Genomic DNA, 18,665 nt, shown 5'->3' on the forward strand with positions numbered 1-18,665 from the left:
ACCAAAATCTGAGGATACACAAGTCCCTTTATGAAATGGCATCATGCATCCACACATACAAGGGCCAGCTGTATTAAAGTATATATATATATACTTTTCTTATTTTACTTTTTTAACAAAAAAGAGTTTTTTGTACATTTTCAATGTAAAAACATATCTTAGAAATTATTTTTCTCCAACTGCATAAATACCTTCATTGTTCTTTTAAAAGATGGCTTATTATTCCGCTGAATAAATATAATATTTATTTAACCTTCATAGAATTCGTGCTAGCTTTTTTTTTTCTTAAGCAATATATGAGGCATTGGAATTTCCACATTCTTTACAATGCAGTCTATAATCAAAGATGCCAAAGTTTCCTTGTAAATATTTAAGAAACTTTATATGTTATTTTATATATAAAAGGCATTTGTAATTATTTTTTTCTGTGAAATGCCAGTTTATATTTGTAGAATTTTATTGGCTTGTCAGTCATTTTTTAAATGTATTACAGAAACTAGCTCTTTGTCCGTGGAATGAATTATAACTATTTTCCCCCTAGGTTTTCAATTATTCTTGTGTATGGTAATTTTTGCCATGTAGAAAAGTTAAAATTTTGTGTACCTGGACTAATCAATCTTTTTTTGTCTTCCGAGTTTGTTGTCATACTCTAAAACATCTTTGTGCTCTAAGATTATTAAAATTACCTTTCCCTGTTTCCTCCGTACTTATATGATTTATATTTTTTATATTTAAAAAATGAATTCATCTGGAATATATTGTGGTATAAGATACCATAAAGTGGGTACTATGTTATTATATTAGTTGGAATTTTTTAAAGGCCACCAGAGTGATTGAAATGTGAATGTTTTTAAAGTTTTAAAATAACACATGCCTGTTTTTATTGTTATAAAAAGCCTTAAATGGAGAGAAATAAGGAAGAAATAGGTCTTTCTTCTGCCATCCTTTGCTTCTTGGTCAGGGAACCATACTGGTCAGAGAAGTGGAAGGAAAAAAAAGGTAGTTTGGGATGGGAAGGATAGAAGTTAGAAGTTACAGTAAAAACAAGGGCACACGTCTTCATTTTTCTCAATTTTCACCTTTACAGAGTGATCTTTAAAGGATCCATTAGTTCATAACAATATTTTAAATATAATTTGAAGTATTTTAAATATAAAGGTAGTGACATATCAAAAATTAACAGAATGAGATGAGAATTAGAGTATGTTTTTCAATTTGCTAATTCTATTTGGGTATATTATAGCAATTCTTCACCACTTAATGCTGAAAATACTCTGTTACCACCCTATAAGTAGGTTATTGAACTTTTGCATAGACCTTGGGAGATTATGAAAGTCTCATTTTATAGGTTGAAAACTTCCATTTTAAAATAATGTAAAATCTGTTTTTACCCCCTATGCAATTTAATCTTTAAAATTTTTCCACAAAAATATTCATTTATTTTTTAAAAAAGTGTTTACTCTTTTGAAAGTATATTTTATGTATAAGAACTCAGTATCAGATGTTAGCATTAAGGGTAACTTAGTTTCTAGTTTATTTTATTGATTGATTGATTGATTGATTGATTGATGTATTGGTATTTTGTCTTTTTAGAGCCTCATCCAGCATATGAGATTTCCCAGTCTAGGAGTCAAATCCAAGCTACAGCTGCCAGCCTACACCACAGCCCAGCAACAGCACCACAGCCACATCTGAGACCTACACCACAGCTCACAACAATACCGGATCCTGAACCCACTGAGCAAAGCCAGGGATGGAACCTGTGTCCTCATGTATGCTAGTCAGATTTGTTTTCACTGAGCCTTGACGGGAACTGCAGTTTCTAGTTTAAAATATCAAAGGAAGTCAGTAAACATAGCTTCTGGTTTCCGTCGTGGTTCAGTGATTAACGAACCCGACTAGGAACCATGAGGTTGTGGATTTGATCCCTGGCCTTGCTTAGTGGGTTAAGGATCTGGCGTTGCCGTGAGCTGTGGTGTAGGTCACAGACATGACTCAGATCCTGTGTTGCTGTGTCTCTGGCATAGGCCAGTGGCTATAGCTCCGATTAGACCCCTAGCCTGGGAACCTCCATGTACCACAGGAGCAGTCCTAGAAAAGGCAAAAAGACAAAAAAAAAAAAAAAAAAAAAAGAATTAGGTTCTAGGAGTTCGAATTGTGGCTCAGGTATTAATGAATCTGACTAGCATCCATGAGAATACAGCATTAATCACTGGCCTTGCTCAGTGGTTAAGAGTCTGGTGTTACCATGAGCTATGGTGTAGGTTGCAGATGTGGCTCGGATCCTGCGTTGTGGTGGCTGTGGCATAGGCCAGCAGCAATAGCTCTGATTCAACCCCTAGCCTGGGAATCTCCATATGCTACAAGTGTGGCCCTAAAAAGCAAAAAAAATTCGGTTCTGGACAGCAAGCAATTTGACACACTGGCATAAAAATACAAACTAAGTAAATGAAGAACACATGATATATACACTGTAACTGAGCATTGAAGAATTGCCACTGATACACCGTTTGTTACAACTATATCCAATAATTTAATGACCTGAAAACAAATAATAAAAAACAATTTAGAATCCCAGAAAGACGAATTAAGATTAGGATGTTCACCTGCATTAATATTGTTTGCATGCTGGATATATAAGCATGGTAGAGAGGAAATAGCATTGCATTTAGAATGAAAAGACCTGGAATCAAGTCCTAGTTCTGTCGGTTTGGGGGGTCTCTGTTTTCCAGTTTGTTAAATTAAACCATCTTGCTTGGAGAGATTCCCCACTGTGGACCACTCTGGCAGGCTGATAAATCCCATATAGACCCATTCTCAGAAATAACATTTTAAAATGCATACATTAAAATACACATGATTACAAAAGAAGCCAATTATCTCAAAGTGCAGTTAACTAAACAGTAAAACACAAAATTTGTTTTTAAAATTAAGCACATTAAATACCAAAATTCAGAAAAATAGCTCATAACTTTTTTATTAGTGATGAGTTTATCACAAGTGAATTATGATATGAAAATGCCTGGTTTCATTTGGTCACAAAGTCACAGATAGTGCTAACACTATTGGGTTTATGGCCTCTTCACATTTGAATAAATGTTAAATTTCCTTTAAAATTGAGTGAAAATAAAAGTGTGATTTTTTGTTCTTATTGTTCATGAGGTTCACAGATTTCCTAAATTGTTTTGGTGGAGCTCAATGTAATTACCTTTGGCTTTAGGATTTTTATGTTCTTTCCAGTTTCAAAATGTAGTAATTTCTCTGATTCCTCACTTGTTTACGTGTTCACATTGCCTGGGATCATGTTGATACACTTTGAAGTTAAAATGTAAAAAAAATCGTATGAAGCCATCTCCAGTAGATCAACTAACAAAAACAAACAAAAAGTCTTCTCACCACCATTACAGTTTAATTTTTCACTAGTTCTGACGAAATTTTTTTTTTTTTTTTTTTTTTTTTTGGACACACCTGTGGCATGCAGACATGCCCAGGCCAGGGGTTGTACCTGTGCCACTACAGGGACATTACAAGATCCTTAACCCACTGAGCCACAAGAGAACTCCTGATGAAAATTTCTTATGCTAAGAGTTAACAGACCATCTAAAAGTATCCATATTAGAGTTCACCAGAGTCCCAAGCTGTAGTTGGCCAGCTGGACACCCAAGAGGGCAACTGATGTAAGTTCCAGTCCAAATGCCATCAGGCTTGAAACCTAAGAACTGATGATTCAGCTGAGTACAAAAAAAAGAAAAGACCCATGTCCCAGCTCGAGGCAGTCACAGAAGGAGGAGTTCTCCCCTGCTGATGGCAAGGTCTGCCTTTTGTTCTATTCAGATCTTTAACCTATTGAATTAAGGCTCACCCACAGTAGGGAGGGCACTCAGCTATATTCATCCTACCAATTCGAAATAAAATCTCATTGCAATATACCCTCATACACATAACCAGACATAACCAGAATAATGTTTGATCAAGTATCTGGGCATTTTATAGCCTAGTCAAGTTGACACATGAAATTAATCATTGCAGTGCCTAAGTGAGAAATATATTTTTTGCTTTTTATTGCTGCACCTGTGATATCTGGAAGTTCCCAGCCTAGGAGTCAAATTGGAGCTTCAGCTGCTGGCCTACACCATAGCTCACAGCAATGCCAGATCCTTTACCCATTGAACAGGACCAGGGATGGAATTGCAACATCATGGGTACTGGTCAGATTCCTAACCATCTGAGACAGAACAGGAACTCTGAAAAATCACTATTTTAAATACCATAGACATCATTATCACAATTCACACACTATTAACTTTGAAAATCAGGAAGATAATTTTTTCAACATAGCTGAAGTCATAAAATAATCCTGAAATGAAAAGTAATTTCATTATAATATGTAGAAGGTAGTACTTCCATTCTGAATGTTACATTTATTTTTGCTGGTTAAGTAACCATCTTTGATTTCTCATGTGTGTAGAGTGAGTATGTATGCAGAGGAAAGCAGAGTATGGAAAAAATAAAATGTTTGAATTATTAAAGAGATTTTTAAATACTTTAGAAACCTGTCAATGTGTTTTGGCATTGCTGTTCAACTAATGCAAATGTTAATTTTTTTATATTTCACTTATATAATAGTTTATTATGAGGTTTTTCCTTTCAGTTTAAAAGTATACTTGCAAAGAGCTTATAGCTTTAGGATTGAGATGGAGATTTCATTTCAGGTCTTTGAAAGACTAATGGTAGGAAATTAAACAAGTGACCTAATCATGGCCTTTGCCTAAATTTGCTTACTTTATAAATTGGCATTAAAATGTTTGTTATCAAATATTAAGTGAAGGTCATTTTGAACTCCTTGGATGAAGTACTTAATTTGAATTTACTCTGTCTTGTAAATAAATTTTAAAAATTGATTGGCCTTCACACATTTGTTACCAACTTTCTCTCTTCCATGATTGGCTAACTTCTAGAAAAATAAAGGAAACAGCTTTCCTTTGTTTTCTTTCTACTTCCTTCTCAGATATTAGTAGTTACAGAGGTTGAGTAGATCAGTATCTATTATCTGATCTGGATCTATTACAGTCCACTGAGGTGCTGTGTGGGAAAAGTTTCACATTAAGATAGAATCCGGATTTAGGATTACTTCAGGTCTGTGAATTTTGTCTGGATTTTAAAGTAATGAATAATAAAAAGATTTAGAAGATAGGGTTTCTGTGCCAGATGAATAGTCTCATCTTAAGGGAAATCCCTCGGTAAAATAAATTTTGGGGAAAAATTCAATCTGGAAGTTGAGTTCTTTTTCATTCTATTTTACTCTGAGACTAGTTAGGAACAAAAGAATAAAATAACACAGGCTTGAAGGTACTGTGGTTCAGTCCCTCATTCCTGGTTAAATCACAGGAGAGTAGGTAGTAGAAAATGAGGTAGTAGGAATGACAGAGAGAGAGAAAGAAAAGAAGGAAGAAAGAGAGACAGAGAGAGGAGGCATTTGGGGGTTGATGAGGTGAATTCTCCATGAGTTTTCCAGGGAAATGCAGTAGTTAAGGAACAGATCCCAGGTAGGCTCCTCAGAGCACTCTGTTGTCCCCATCCTCCAATCTTGGATTAGCTTTCTTGAAATGTTTACTCTTCATTTGGACTTAATTCCAACATGAGGCTCAATAGGCAAGTGCTTCCAGGTACAGTGCCCACCTATACCTTGGATCATACAACCCTATTTTTCTTTATTTCTTTTTTTTTTTTTTTTTCTTTTTGCCTTTTCTAGGGCCGCTTCCACCGCATATGGAGGCTCCCAGGCTCGGGGTCGAATCAGAGCTGTAGCCGCCAGCCTATGCCACAGCCACAGCAACATGGGATCCACGCCGTGTCTGCGACCTACAGCACAGCTCACGGCAACGCCGGATCCTTAACCCACTGAGCAAGGCCAGGGGTCGAACCCGCAACCTCATGGTTCCTAGTCGGATTCGTTAACCACTGCGCCACGACCGGAACTCCGAACCCTATTTTTCTGTACTCTGTCCTCCCTCCATAAATACCCCATGTTAACACTATAGATATGGTTTAAGAGATATTAACCATCTAGATATAATTTTAAAACAATTAAAGGTAACATTCACCCTGCTGCCCTCTTAGTGTCAGTTTACAAAGGAGTTCATGTAAGAGATGCAGTACAAGTCTTTAGGGAAAGAGATTTTCAATAAATGGGTGAAGTAAAGCAAGCCAGAATAGGGGAAAGAATGCCAAAGGTTTTTAGGAAATAGGATCCTGAAGGCTGGATATCACTCTTTTTTTTTTTTAAATCATATATTTATATATATATATATATTTTTTTTTTCTACTGTACAGCATGGTGACTTAGTTACACTTAACATGTATACATTCTTTTTTCTCACATTTTATGTGCCATCCTAAGTGACTAGACATCACTCTTTAAATTGCCCTGAAAAGTATAGTACATGTAATGATGTGGCTAGAAGGAATCACAGAAATGAAATGCAATGAAAATATGAAAGCTATGCAATGGGATTAGCCACAGAAGGAGCATAGAGACTAGAAAATAATCTATACTGACTTTGGAAAGAATGCCTGGGGCCAGTAACAGACTGAGGCAAAACAAGAAATGTACTTTGAGTAACTGTTAGAACAAAGAATGTAAGGATTGATTGGAGTGGGTGATTTCCACCACCTTAGGAACCTGCATTTATGGGAAATTAATACTTTTTATCAGAGGGAAGCTCATATATAAGAATGATGATGGAGTAAAAGTGATACCAAAATTTAAAACCAAAATTATTTTAAAATTTTAATTTTTAAAATTTTAATTACTTTTTTTTTAAACAGACAACTCATAGAATTTAGAGTTGTCAGTTTTTGACCTATTCCATTCTTCTTTTGGAAAAAAAAATTCTACCCAAGGAGCACAGCTGATATTTAGAGTGTATAAAAGAATTACATATACAAAACAAAATTAAAAGCAAGCCTATATTTCCATTGATCATAAAATGTAGTATACACATGCTCTCTCAAAAAGACATAGATGGTGATGTAGTAAAAGGGGAGAAAACTTTAAAAAATAATTGTTAATTTTATTGGCTAAGCATCTGGGAAAAGACTAGATTCCATCAAAGCCTCATTAATACCATACAAGAGTACAACAACCTAGGTTTCACAAATTTAAATGCCTCCAGCCTTCATTCAATAAATTTGCATGAGTGAGGCAGGCTGAGTATGAGACACTAGTGATGAGACACTGGTGACTGTCCTGGCTGTCCGGGGCTTTCAAATTCAATTAGGAAAAAAACTATTCTGGCTAAACAAATACCTTCAAAGTTAGCAGTTTTCAAAACCTAGATCTCCCAAATACTTGGATCTTCTTAGCCAATATAGTTTATTTGCTTTTTATGACCTAGTACTTAAGGATAGCTCTTCTTTGGGAATAATAAAGAAACCTCTCCCATCCCAAACTATCCCAGCTGATAGAAAACCTCCAGGAGTTTTTGCCCCTGGATTATATAAGGAAGTGAAACAGGATTGGCTCTTTTTTCAGAAAATTAGGCTTTCAAAAGAAGAAAATCAGTAGGGGTCACCATAAAAAGCATTAGGTTGCTAAGGGTTAGACTATATGCCAGAACACTCTTTTTACTTTCTTCTTCCAAACTACTTAATTACCCAAGTTATTTGTAAATGGCATTAACCTGAAACCTTGCCTAGTTTTAAGCAGACTTTCCATTTTAATTGACTTTAAGTTGGTTGCAAGTATCTTTCTATTAGTACCTCCAAAAAATTGTGTAGGTACTGAAACATTACTATATGTTTGAAAGATTTAGTACCATAGTTGAAAAAAGTTGGAATAACTCACTTTCTGAATATTAAAATACATATTTTCAAATATTTTGATGAGTTATATTTAAAAGTGTTTTTGAAATTATGTTATGCCAAAGAAACATGGGGTGAGGTTGAAGAGTCAATGTCTTGATTCAACGGCAAACATGTTTTTAATACATTCTTTTTGCCTAATATTGAGTGTGATGTTCTCATGCTATTGTCTCTCTTCCTTCATAATTACTGCTGAGGAGGCTGGCATTCTTCCATGTTTCATACTTGAGATAGCAGCATCTCAAAGATTCTACATTTTTAGAAATTTTATTAAAGAAGACATTTGAAATTGATATTCGTTATACAAACACTTATTTTACTTGTTGATTTTTTAATTATGTTTTATGTTTGAAAGCTACTGGCATTTGTTGTGCATATTAGACAACTCTTGGTTTAAGAAATAATAGTCTATAATTTTGTTTCCCCAGATGTTGCACTTAGCTTTGTGGTTCTCTTCAGCTCACAGTATTTGGAATATATTCTTAAGACATGTAGGAATATGCTTGGAAGAAGAAGAAATGGTTTGTGATTTTACCAAAAAAAAAAAAAAATTGAGTAGAATTATATCCTACTAAGCCATCCTTTACATTTGTGGGAGAACTTAAAAATTAAAAAAAAAAACAAAACTAAACATTTTAAGAAATGTAACATTCTTTTAAAATATTCAAATATTTTAAAATATTTTCAAATTATGGTTATAAGTCTATGATAGAAATACTTTTAAAGCAACAATAGTAAACAAAGCTTGATTTAGACAAGTGCTTGTCATTCTTCAGTGAGAATGAACAGTGTGGAGGAATGTTGCTACCCAGATTCCTGAGTTCCAGATCCAAAGGTTCTCATTTGGAAGGACATGGATAGGGCCTAAGCAATTGTATTTCAAATAATTCTTTAGTGTCACTGATGCTGCTGATCTATGGACTACATTTCGAGTAGCACTGATTTAGAGATTACTCAAGAAACACAATATATACTAACAATTTAAATTATGTTTTTCAGAAAAATAATTTCAACTGTTCCAGAAGAGGTCAGTGCCCAGAAACCAATGTCAGTTCTGTACAGATGCAGGATGATGCCGATTATTTCATCAACCATCTTGGAATTCCCACCGTGAGGTTTTCTTATGAGGACTCCCAATTATCAGAGGTGATTGCTTCTAAAAGTTCAAAACACACACACATACTATATATATATATATATATATGTATATATATATATAGATAGATAGATACACACACACACACACATATATATATATATATATACACACACACACAGAATTTTATTTTATCCTGGCTATTTGTCTTTCTTCCTAAATAAGTTACTATGAGAAGCTGCTTCATTTAGAAAGTTATTCCTATTGTTCAGAAGCTTTGTAAGAATATTTGAAAATATCAGCTCTTCTCAATAGTGTTGAATTCAATTTACAAAGATTTATACTGTCAGTCACGTTTTCAGTGTGTTTTGCAACAAGAAATGTGCAGTTGTTGGATTAACATCAAAACATAATTATAATCTTCAGTATTCATAGTAACAGGTGACATGTGCAATAGATTCCCCTCTCCTTGCTCAAGAGAAAAAGCATTCAACGTGAGTCTTGTGGATTAGTTGCTCAAAGTTTGTGCATAGTTTGTTTGCCTAAAAAGAGAGACTATTTTTTTTTTTTTTTTTGGTGAGAATATGAGGTTCTTTCTCAAAGAAATATTACAGAGGCCTGATTTACCTTAATTAAATGTGGTCATTCTTCTGTTGGACCTTAGGTCTTTTAATCTCTCTCAGAATTATGTCACAGGAAACTCTCTGTAGATCCAAAGCAGTTGAGATACTTCACTTTCTTTTACAAATTGTGTGGGTCTTAATGGGGGCTATTTGAGAGCCCCCGGGTAGCCTGCCTTACTTAGGTAATTATTTCATTAAAAAAATAGTGGTTGGAAAAGAAAGACTTTTTTTTTTTTTTAAACAAATTTTATTTATTTATTTTTCCACTGTACAGCATGGGGACCAAGTTACACATACATGTATGTATACATACATTTTCCTCCCATTGTTGTGTTGCATTACCATATGAAACAGAAAGACTTCTTTGTTTTTCAATTATAGACATTACTGGAAAGTTGTGTTTCAATTACATATTTGTAGACCCATTGTCAGGTGAAATCAGTGTCTGATAGCTTTGGGCAAAAGTTACCTTTTTTTTTCTTTTTTTTCTTTTTAGGGCCACACCTGCGGCATATAGAATTTCCCAAGCTAGGGGTCAACATGAGCTACAGCTGCCGACCTACACCGCAGCCACAGCAACGAGGGATCCAAGCTTTATCTTCTATCTATACCACCGCTCACAGCAACACCAGATCTTTAACCCACTGAGTGAGGCTAGGGATGGAATCTGCATTCTCATGGATACTAGTTGGCTTTGTTATCACTGAGCCACAATGGGAACTCAAGCAAAAATTACCTTTATGTTTCTCTGAAGCCCTCTGCCCTTACCCCTAACTTCCTCAGTAGACATTTAACAAATGATCACTAACAAATTAAATTCACAGAGGGAGAAACTCTGGGTGACTCCTGTTATAATGACATGAATTCTTGAGGAATACAGAGTAATCATTATGATTTATTTGTTTTTAAACATTGGATTTTCACATGTATTGCTGTTTAAAGATGGGGTACCTGTATAGAGGTAACTTGTCTCTTACCATGCTCCTTAAATACACTTTAATGAAATTGATATATTAAGAAATTAACTCATTTTTAATTCTCCCACTCGATATATTTTAACATCTTTTTATCATTCCCCCATTTCAGACCATCCACCTCCTGTCATGTTATCACACTGAAGGATACCTTTTATTCAATAACTGTCTAATTAATTTAGTTGGAGTGTAAGTCAGTAGTTTAGAAAGGCAATAAGGTATAGTCTTAGGAATGGGGCTATGCTTGACTCCAGACTCGTGCTTAATAGACACATGATTTAAACTCTTTCAGAATTATTTCACAGGAGAGCAACCTTGGTATACTTTTGGAATCTGTAGAGCCATGGTAAGGATTAAATGAGACTGTGGGAGTTCCCATCGTCGTGGCGCAGTGGTTAATGAATCTGACTAGTGAACCATGAGGTTGCTGGTTCTGTCCCTGCCCTTGCTCAGTGGGTTAAGGATCCGGCGTTGCCGTGAGCTGTGGTGTAGGTTGCAGATGCGGCTCAGATCCCGTGTTGCTGTGGCTCTGGTGTAGGCTGGTGGCTACAGCTCCGATTCGACCCCTAGCCTGGGAACCTCCATATGCCGCAGGAGCGGCCCAAGAAATGGCAAAAAGACAAAAAAAAAAAAAAAAAAAAAAAAAAAAGGGGTATTGAGACTTTGTAAGCAAAAAAATAAAAATTAAAAAAAATAAATGAGACTATGCATGTAAAAGGTTTAGCTAAACTTAAGCATATAATAATGCCTCCATCAACCATAGCTATTATCACAATTATTGTCTGATTTACATGTTAGTGGAAGAATTTCTAAACTTTTTTATCAGAAGTTTTTAAGACATTAGTGGGAGGGAGGAGTTTGTTAATTGTGAAGAAAAACAACCTTCTCAGGTAAGATTCTATGAGGATCAGCAAGGAGATCTGAGGTTGAATAGGGAGAAGATGTTGAAACAGGTCCCACTGAAGTTCTCAGAAGGTACTTTTACAGTATGAAACTTCTCAGGCTAAAGTTAATCTACAGGAACTAGCTTAGTCTGAAGGGACTAATCAGTTTTTCATTATTCACGGCATGTCTAACTCCCATCATCAAAATCATTTTCTACTGTATTTGTCTCCAAAAGAGTAATTAAGAGAATTTTCTATGCTTTATAACAAATGACCTTGTTTATATTGCTTTAGTGTGGAAAATGCTTTGAATGGATTGTCCTTACAAAATGAGAATGCTCGAAATGAGATAATTGTGTATGGTAAATTCTCCAGAGAACAGATAATAACCTGTAATAAACATTTATATACAGTTACTAAGAGGAATTATAAATATTGAATGACTTTATAATATAAAGGATACCATGTCTACCACTTATTGAGTACTTGCTTTGCTAAATATTTTTATATTGGCACATATTTTATATTACCTCACCTTATTTAATATTTATGATATCCCAGTGAGGCGTCTATTATTATTAAGATTTTTTTTCTAAGGATTAAGTGGAGTTTAAAATCAAGTTGCTTATGCAAGGTCATAAAGCTAATAAATGGCCAAGATGGAAGATGATCTCAGATCTCTTTAACAGTAAGCCCATGGTCTCAACTATTGCACTAAAGTTTGCAAGTTGGAAGCCCAAGGGCAAGATCCAGCCCACAGATACCTTTTGTTTGTTCTGTGCTTTATTGAAAACTTGGATTTCGGGAAGCAATGGATTATTTTTTCCCATGGAAAAATTAGCTAAATTGTGCATTAAGATTAGAATGTTAGAAATACTATTTCTTTAACATATCTTTCCATCAAAAATTGGGAAATGAATGATCAATCAACCTCAAGGACCACAGGTTTCATCAGATTTATGTCACTTCCTGGTGTTTTTGGGAACTGAATTCCTTATCTTTGTACTCATTTTGAGAAAGAAAAAAAAGTTAAAGTGGATAATTCTATAGTCCTTGTCACTCTAAATATTATATGTGTTCTAAGTGTGCTAGATTATATTCATGATTTTGAAGAAATTATCTATTTAAAATTTATTTAGGTGGTTATAATGCAAACTTTAGTATTTCTGACAGTTTCCAGCAAGATGGATTATTGATCTATTATATTCAATTTTGACAAGTAAATAATGATAAAAAGAGGTAAATTACCTATAGGAATCTAAACTAGTGTCATAGCACCACTTTTTATGGACATTCGAGACATTATTATTTCTAAAATTATTTTTGATGAAATGTGACCTTTTATAAAATCTATTCCCAATATTTCATACTGTCTACATTCCCACCAGTAACTTCCCTATAGTTTCTCTGTATGATCATATATTGCATAAAATTGCTTAAAGCACCTTTCCTCTTTAGCTTTTCTTGGCATCTATACTCGAATTTTCCAATAATTAAATGTCATAAATGCAAAGCAATCTCTGGGTTTACCAAATGTTAGAATTATTCCTTCTCATAAGATATCGCCTTGTTAATTGAAATGTCTCTAGTTGTAAGCTTCATTTAAATAAGGTTTTCAATTTGTAAACATTGTTGCACCTGTTAGGAGAAGCATTCTGTGCAGATTGAATACAATGTAGAAATTGCTGAAAAGGAAAAGACAGATGCTTTCTGATTAAGAGTGCAATATTTATGACAAGCTGGTGGTCCAATGCACATTTCTTCTGTCACTTAACAGCTGTTTCACATAATTTTTGTTCCAGATCAGTATATTTACTCTCTATAGGGCATGTCAGACGGTCTGGTGTTCATAGTATATCAAAAGATCAGTCCATGCCCTTATCATGCTTTATACCACAATTTTAAGCTCTGGTTCCTCACTCTCTTTAACCTTATATTTTTTGCTCTTCTGATTGAAACATCTTATTTTAAACCCAATTTACCTCTATAATGGAGCATTTAACATTTAAATGATAATGAGATAAAGGGATATTATAGATTTTACATAGCAGGGTTTTTTCTGTAGTTGTTTCAATATCTGATAACCCAGGAAATAAAAACCAGGTAGCCTAGGTTTTTTTAAACTCTTAATTCTTTTTAAAATAGATGACTTTGATATCTATCATAATTCTTAAACTGCAGCATGACTGTGTTTGTATGTGTGTGTGAGAGAGAGAGAACTTTTTAAGGTAATTTTGTGGGATAAAAATGATAATTTACTTAAAGGTGATACACATATGCACATATACACATTTAGAGCAAAGTAACTCATAGTTTATATGTTGATTCTTTATGTTTTATCCTAATAAGCAGAAGAAAAACCTTACTTAAATTAGAGATCGGGAGTTCCCATGGTGGCTCAGTGGTAACAAGCCCAACTAGTATCCATGAGGTTGAGGGTTTGATCCCTGGCTTCGCTCAGTGGGTTAAGGATCCGGTGTTGCCATGAGCTGTAGTGTAGCTCGGATCTGGCATTGCTGTGGCTGTGGATTAGGTCAGCAGCTCCAGCTCTGTTCGAACCCCCAGCCTCGAACTTTCATATGCTGCAGGTGTGGCCCTAAAAAAAAAAAAAATTAAAGATCTTTCAGTCATTACATTTTCTGTTGGAAACTTAGTTGCTGTCATTGTTATGTTAACAGATAATAACAGTTCAAAAGTCAATGAAAAGTTCTTGACTTAAGGAACAAAATAGTTATGTGTAACTGTGCATAAGTGTGCTGGTGTTTTTCAGTATTTGATAGAATTTCTTTAATATTGATAGCTACAAGACTAATTAATGTCACTTTGAAATGAGGTTTTACATTTTCTACTTCAAAATGTGCCAGTTGGAAACAGGATAGAGCACGGCTCTTTGGTGTTCTCTGTAGTTCATTCGTTTTCTTTGTAAGGTATTTTAGGAAAAGGGAAATGTCAGATCAAAATATAGGGTATGATTATTTTCAGATTACAACTACTTCATTTTGAGTAAAGGTTTTCAAACATTTTGTTCTAAAAATCCACTTGTACTCTTCAAGTACTGAACACTCCAAATAAGATGAGATTTTTTATGTAATATGGGCAAATATTTACCATATTAAAATTAAAATGGAAGAATATATATAAATTATATTTATTAATTCATTAAAAATATCAATAATTCACTTGTTACAAATCAATATAAATAAATTATTTTTAAAAAAGATAATTACATTGTCCAAGACAAGAAAACTTAAATGAAGAGAGTGACACTATTTTACATTTTACAATTCTCTTTAATGTGACTTAATACTAGAGAACTGGATTCTCATATCAGTTTCTGCATTTAATCTGCTATAACATGTTGTTTTGGTTGAAATATATAAATTAAACCTGGTCTTATAGTCTTTTCATATAATGACAGACATCTTTCTTTGATATAATACTGAAATAACAAGTATTAGTTTCTTAAAGTTTAGTTTTAATGTGGAATCTGAAACCCTTTTAATGAACGTTTTGTGCTCTGTGCATTTATGAATGTAGAGTAAAAATGAGAGTGAAAATGACATATCATGTCATTATTATTCTGAAAAATAGATCTGGGAATTCCCCATTGGTTCAGTGGGTTAAAGATCCAGTATTATCACTACTGTGGCTTGGATTGCTGCGATGGCACAGGTTTAATCCCCAACCTGAGAACTTCTGCATGTCACAGGTATGGTCAAAAAAAAAAAAAAAAAAAAAAAAGAATAAAAGAAAGAACAAAATAGATATGGTCTCAAGCACCCTTGGTTTTGGAGATGTGCTAATTTAGGAAAATGGCCTTGGTTAAACTGTTCCATAATAGGCCCTCCATATCCATATGAACAGACTGAAGATACCCAGTGCCAAACTGCAATATGCCATTTTATAAAAGGGACTTGATCATCCACAAATTTTGATAGCCATGGGATATCCCTGTATACTGAGGGATGACTGTTTTTATACTTGATAATATCTGACTAGCTGTTCAACATTGGCCTGGTACAAGGATTTGAACTGTGATTCTATATAAACTCATGTTTATCTTTTCTGGTCATTGCCACCCCATTCACCTGACAAACAGCATGAAGTAGAGAGTATAACACTCTCATAAACTGTGACTCTACAAAGAATTCTACTTCGTAGAAGCCTTCCTTTAGAAGGGAAGGTTAAACCCCAATCAACAAATCAACAGTTATAGAGCAGACTTGGAAAGATTTGATTCTACAGTATATGAAATGCCTGTCACAGAGGGAGCACTATTAAAGTTGCCATATGCTTCCAAGGGCCTGAGGAGTAAACACAAGAAATTGAAATATGAGGCAGATATTGAAAAAACAAAGAATGAAGAAACTCTTAAGCCTCAAATGGATAATTCAAAAGATCATATTTCAAATTGCCTAATATTTTGAAATGGCTGAGAGGCAGACAGATTTCCCCTAGCAGTTGTCCTTGCTCAGACTTCTAAATAGGAGCATTTATTCTGAATGCCTATAATCATTGCGTCAAAATACATAGCATATGCACTGAATTTTTACTCTAACTCTTTTCAAGGATGATCTTGTGACCATCCTTGTTAGGATATGGAAGTTCCCAGGCTAGGGTCAAATCAGAGCTACAGCTGCTGGCCTATGCCACAGCCATAGCCTCCAAGCTGCATCTGTGACATTGCCAGATCCTTAACCTACTGACTGAGTCTAGGGATTGAACCCGTGTCCTCATGGATCCTAGTTGTCTTCCTTATCACTGAGCCATGTTCGGAACTCCTCAGTAGTACTTCTCACAGTGGGTTTAATGACAGACCCAATTGAAAATTTGGCAACATTTAAGTTAAGAAATATAGGGTAACTCCAGGTATAATTTACTCAGATATTGGTTCATTATAACACATTCAGTAATTTATCCAGCATTTACTAAGCACTTGCTATAACCCAGCACTGTGTTAGAAATACAAGGATAAAAATAAATTGTCTCCTTTCCTTAGAGTAGTCACACTCTAGATCGATACTTAACATGTAAACAATCAAAGTCAGTACGATAAAAATTCTCTTTATTGACTTGCACCTCACATATTTGTGGGATTCATTGATAGTTTTCATTCCCTTAAAATACAATGGTGGTGGAGTTCAGGTTGTTAAGGATCTAATATAGTCTCAATGAGAATGTGGGTTCAATCCCTGGTCTCACTCATTGGGTTAAGTATCTGGTGTTATCACAAGCTGTGGCATAGACCATAGATGTGGCTTGGATCTGACATTGCTGTGGCTGTGGTGTAGGCCAGAAACTGCAGCTCCGATTTAAACCCTAGCCAAGGGAACTTCCATATGCCACAGGTGAGATCATGAAAAGCAGGGAAAAAAGAAAAAAAGAAAAAAAAAACCCCACAATGGTTAATACTCAAGATTCTTTGAAGCCCATCATAGTGAGATCCTTCCTAAATTGTTGTACACCCTTTTCTTTCATTCTCAATGGTATCCTTACTCAGTCAGCTCTGTTTTCACATTTATATGTAATCTTTTTGTTTTTATTAACTAGGTAATTTAATTGTTACATAAAATTGTGAATCATGAACATGAAAAAATTACTTCTTAGAAAGCTATAGTGATACCTCAGTAAAAGGTGAGTTGCTAATAAAGAATTGAAGTGAAATTGGACTAGGCAGCTCTGAAAAATAGTGGAAATTGTAGTCATCTTGATGCATTCTGAGCTTAGCATACTTTAAAAATGTCTAACAATTCCACTTTAAATAAATGGCAATGAGGGAGGGGGAGGGAGTGGGATGGACTGAGAATTTGGGGTTAGTAGATGCAAACTATAGCATTTGGAGTGAATAAGCAATAAGATCCTGCTGTATAGCACAGGGAACTATATCTAGTCACTTGTGATGGAACATGATGGAAGATAATATGAGGAAAAGAATATATCTATGTGTGTGTGTGTATGACTGGGTCACTTTGCTGTACAGAAGGAATTGAAAGAACATTGCAAATCAAATATAATAGAAGAAATAAAAATCTTACAAAAAGGGCAATATGAAATGTGGATACTATATAGGACAAAAAAAAATAACTATTCAACAGAGTCAGAAAAAAAAGGCTTTGGCTTTACATCAAAATATTGGCCAATAAACTTGCATGTACAGGTTTTAAATTGACATATAATATTTTATATGCATAATTTGTTTTACTGATTGCTTATTTGAACCAGCTTCTAGATAATTAATCTGATAATCAATGGGATAAATCATGTTGCCTAGGAGGGATCCTGACATAGAGTAAAGTGACAGTGGCAGAGTAGTATCAAGGAAAATTATGTTTAACAAATACTGATATAACATTTGTTATATGATCATATAACATCATTTTGTTCTAAATCCTTTAAACATAAACATATTCATTTAATTTAATCCTTCTGCTTATAACTAGCACTTATGAGTAAGGTGCTAATATTACCATTTTCATTAAATATGAAACTGAGGCACAAATGAATTTGTTCTAAAATGCTTTCCATCTCCCACTATATTCAGAGTGCACTGTAATACTGTGGTACTTAATTCCTACTTTTCATAGTTTCCTTTGCAAAGGTTCTAAACATTTCAACTTCAATGACTCTCAAAGTTAAGCAACAGCTGGAATTGGGTAATATTTCTTAACCAAATTTTTGGGGGAGTGTTTTATTTTTTATTTTTATTCTTTTACATAATGATTTTTATTTTTTTTCCATTGTAGCTTGTTTACAGTGTTCTGTCAATTTTATACTGTATAGCATGGTGACCCAGTTACACATACATGTATATATTCTATTTTCGCACATCATCATGCTCCATCATAAGTGACTAGACATAGTTCCCAGTGCTACACAGCAGGATATCATTGCTAATCCATTCCAAAATCATCTAATAACCCCAAGCACCCCATCCATCCCACTCCCTCCCCCTCCCCCTTGGTAGCCATAAGTCTGTTCTGCAAGTCCATGATTTTCTTTTCTGTAGAAAGGTTCATTTGTTCCATATATTATATTTCAGATATGTGATATCATGTGGTATCTGTCTTCCTCTTTCTGACTTACTGCACTCTGTATGAGTCTCTCCTTCCATCCATGTTGTTGCAAATAGCATTATTTTGTTCATTTTTATGGCTGAGTAGTATTCCATTGTGTATATATACCACATCTTCCTAAACCAATCATCTGCCGATGGACATTTGGGTTG

At 34.5% G+C, this 18,665-nt stretch overlaps 1 protein-coding gene across 12 annotated transcripts in view; it reads left to right on the forward strand.

Moving 5' to 3' along the window:
- NAALADL2 (N-acetylated alpha-linked acidic dipeptidase like 2) overlaps positions 1-18,665 on the forward strand; it is a 1,365,504-nt gene that overhangs the window by 1,106,977 nt on the left and 239,862 nt on the right. For all 12 annotated transcript variants that reach the window (XR_002338111.1, XM_021071192.1, XM_021071188.1 and 9 more), the window contains one exon: positions 8,863-9,009. Coding sequence is in view for 11 of the 12 variants with exons in the window: in XM_021071192.1 (XP_020926851.1) it covers positions 8,863-9,009 (147 nt within the window). In the remaining variant the exon portion in view is untranslated. The remainder of the gene's footprint in view (positions 1-8,862; positions 9,010-18,665) is intronic.

The sequence above is a fragment of the Sus scrofa genome, chromosome 13 (assembly GCF_000003025.6).
Source record: "Sus scrofa isolate TJ Tabasco breed Duroc chromosome 13, Sscrofa11.1, whole genome shotgun sequence".
Taxonomy (NCBI): Eukaryota; Metazoa; Chordata; class Mammalia; order Artiodactyla; family Suidae; genus Sus; species Sus scrofa.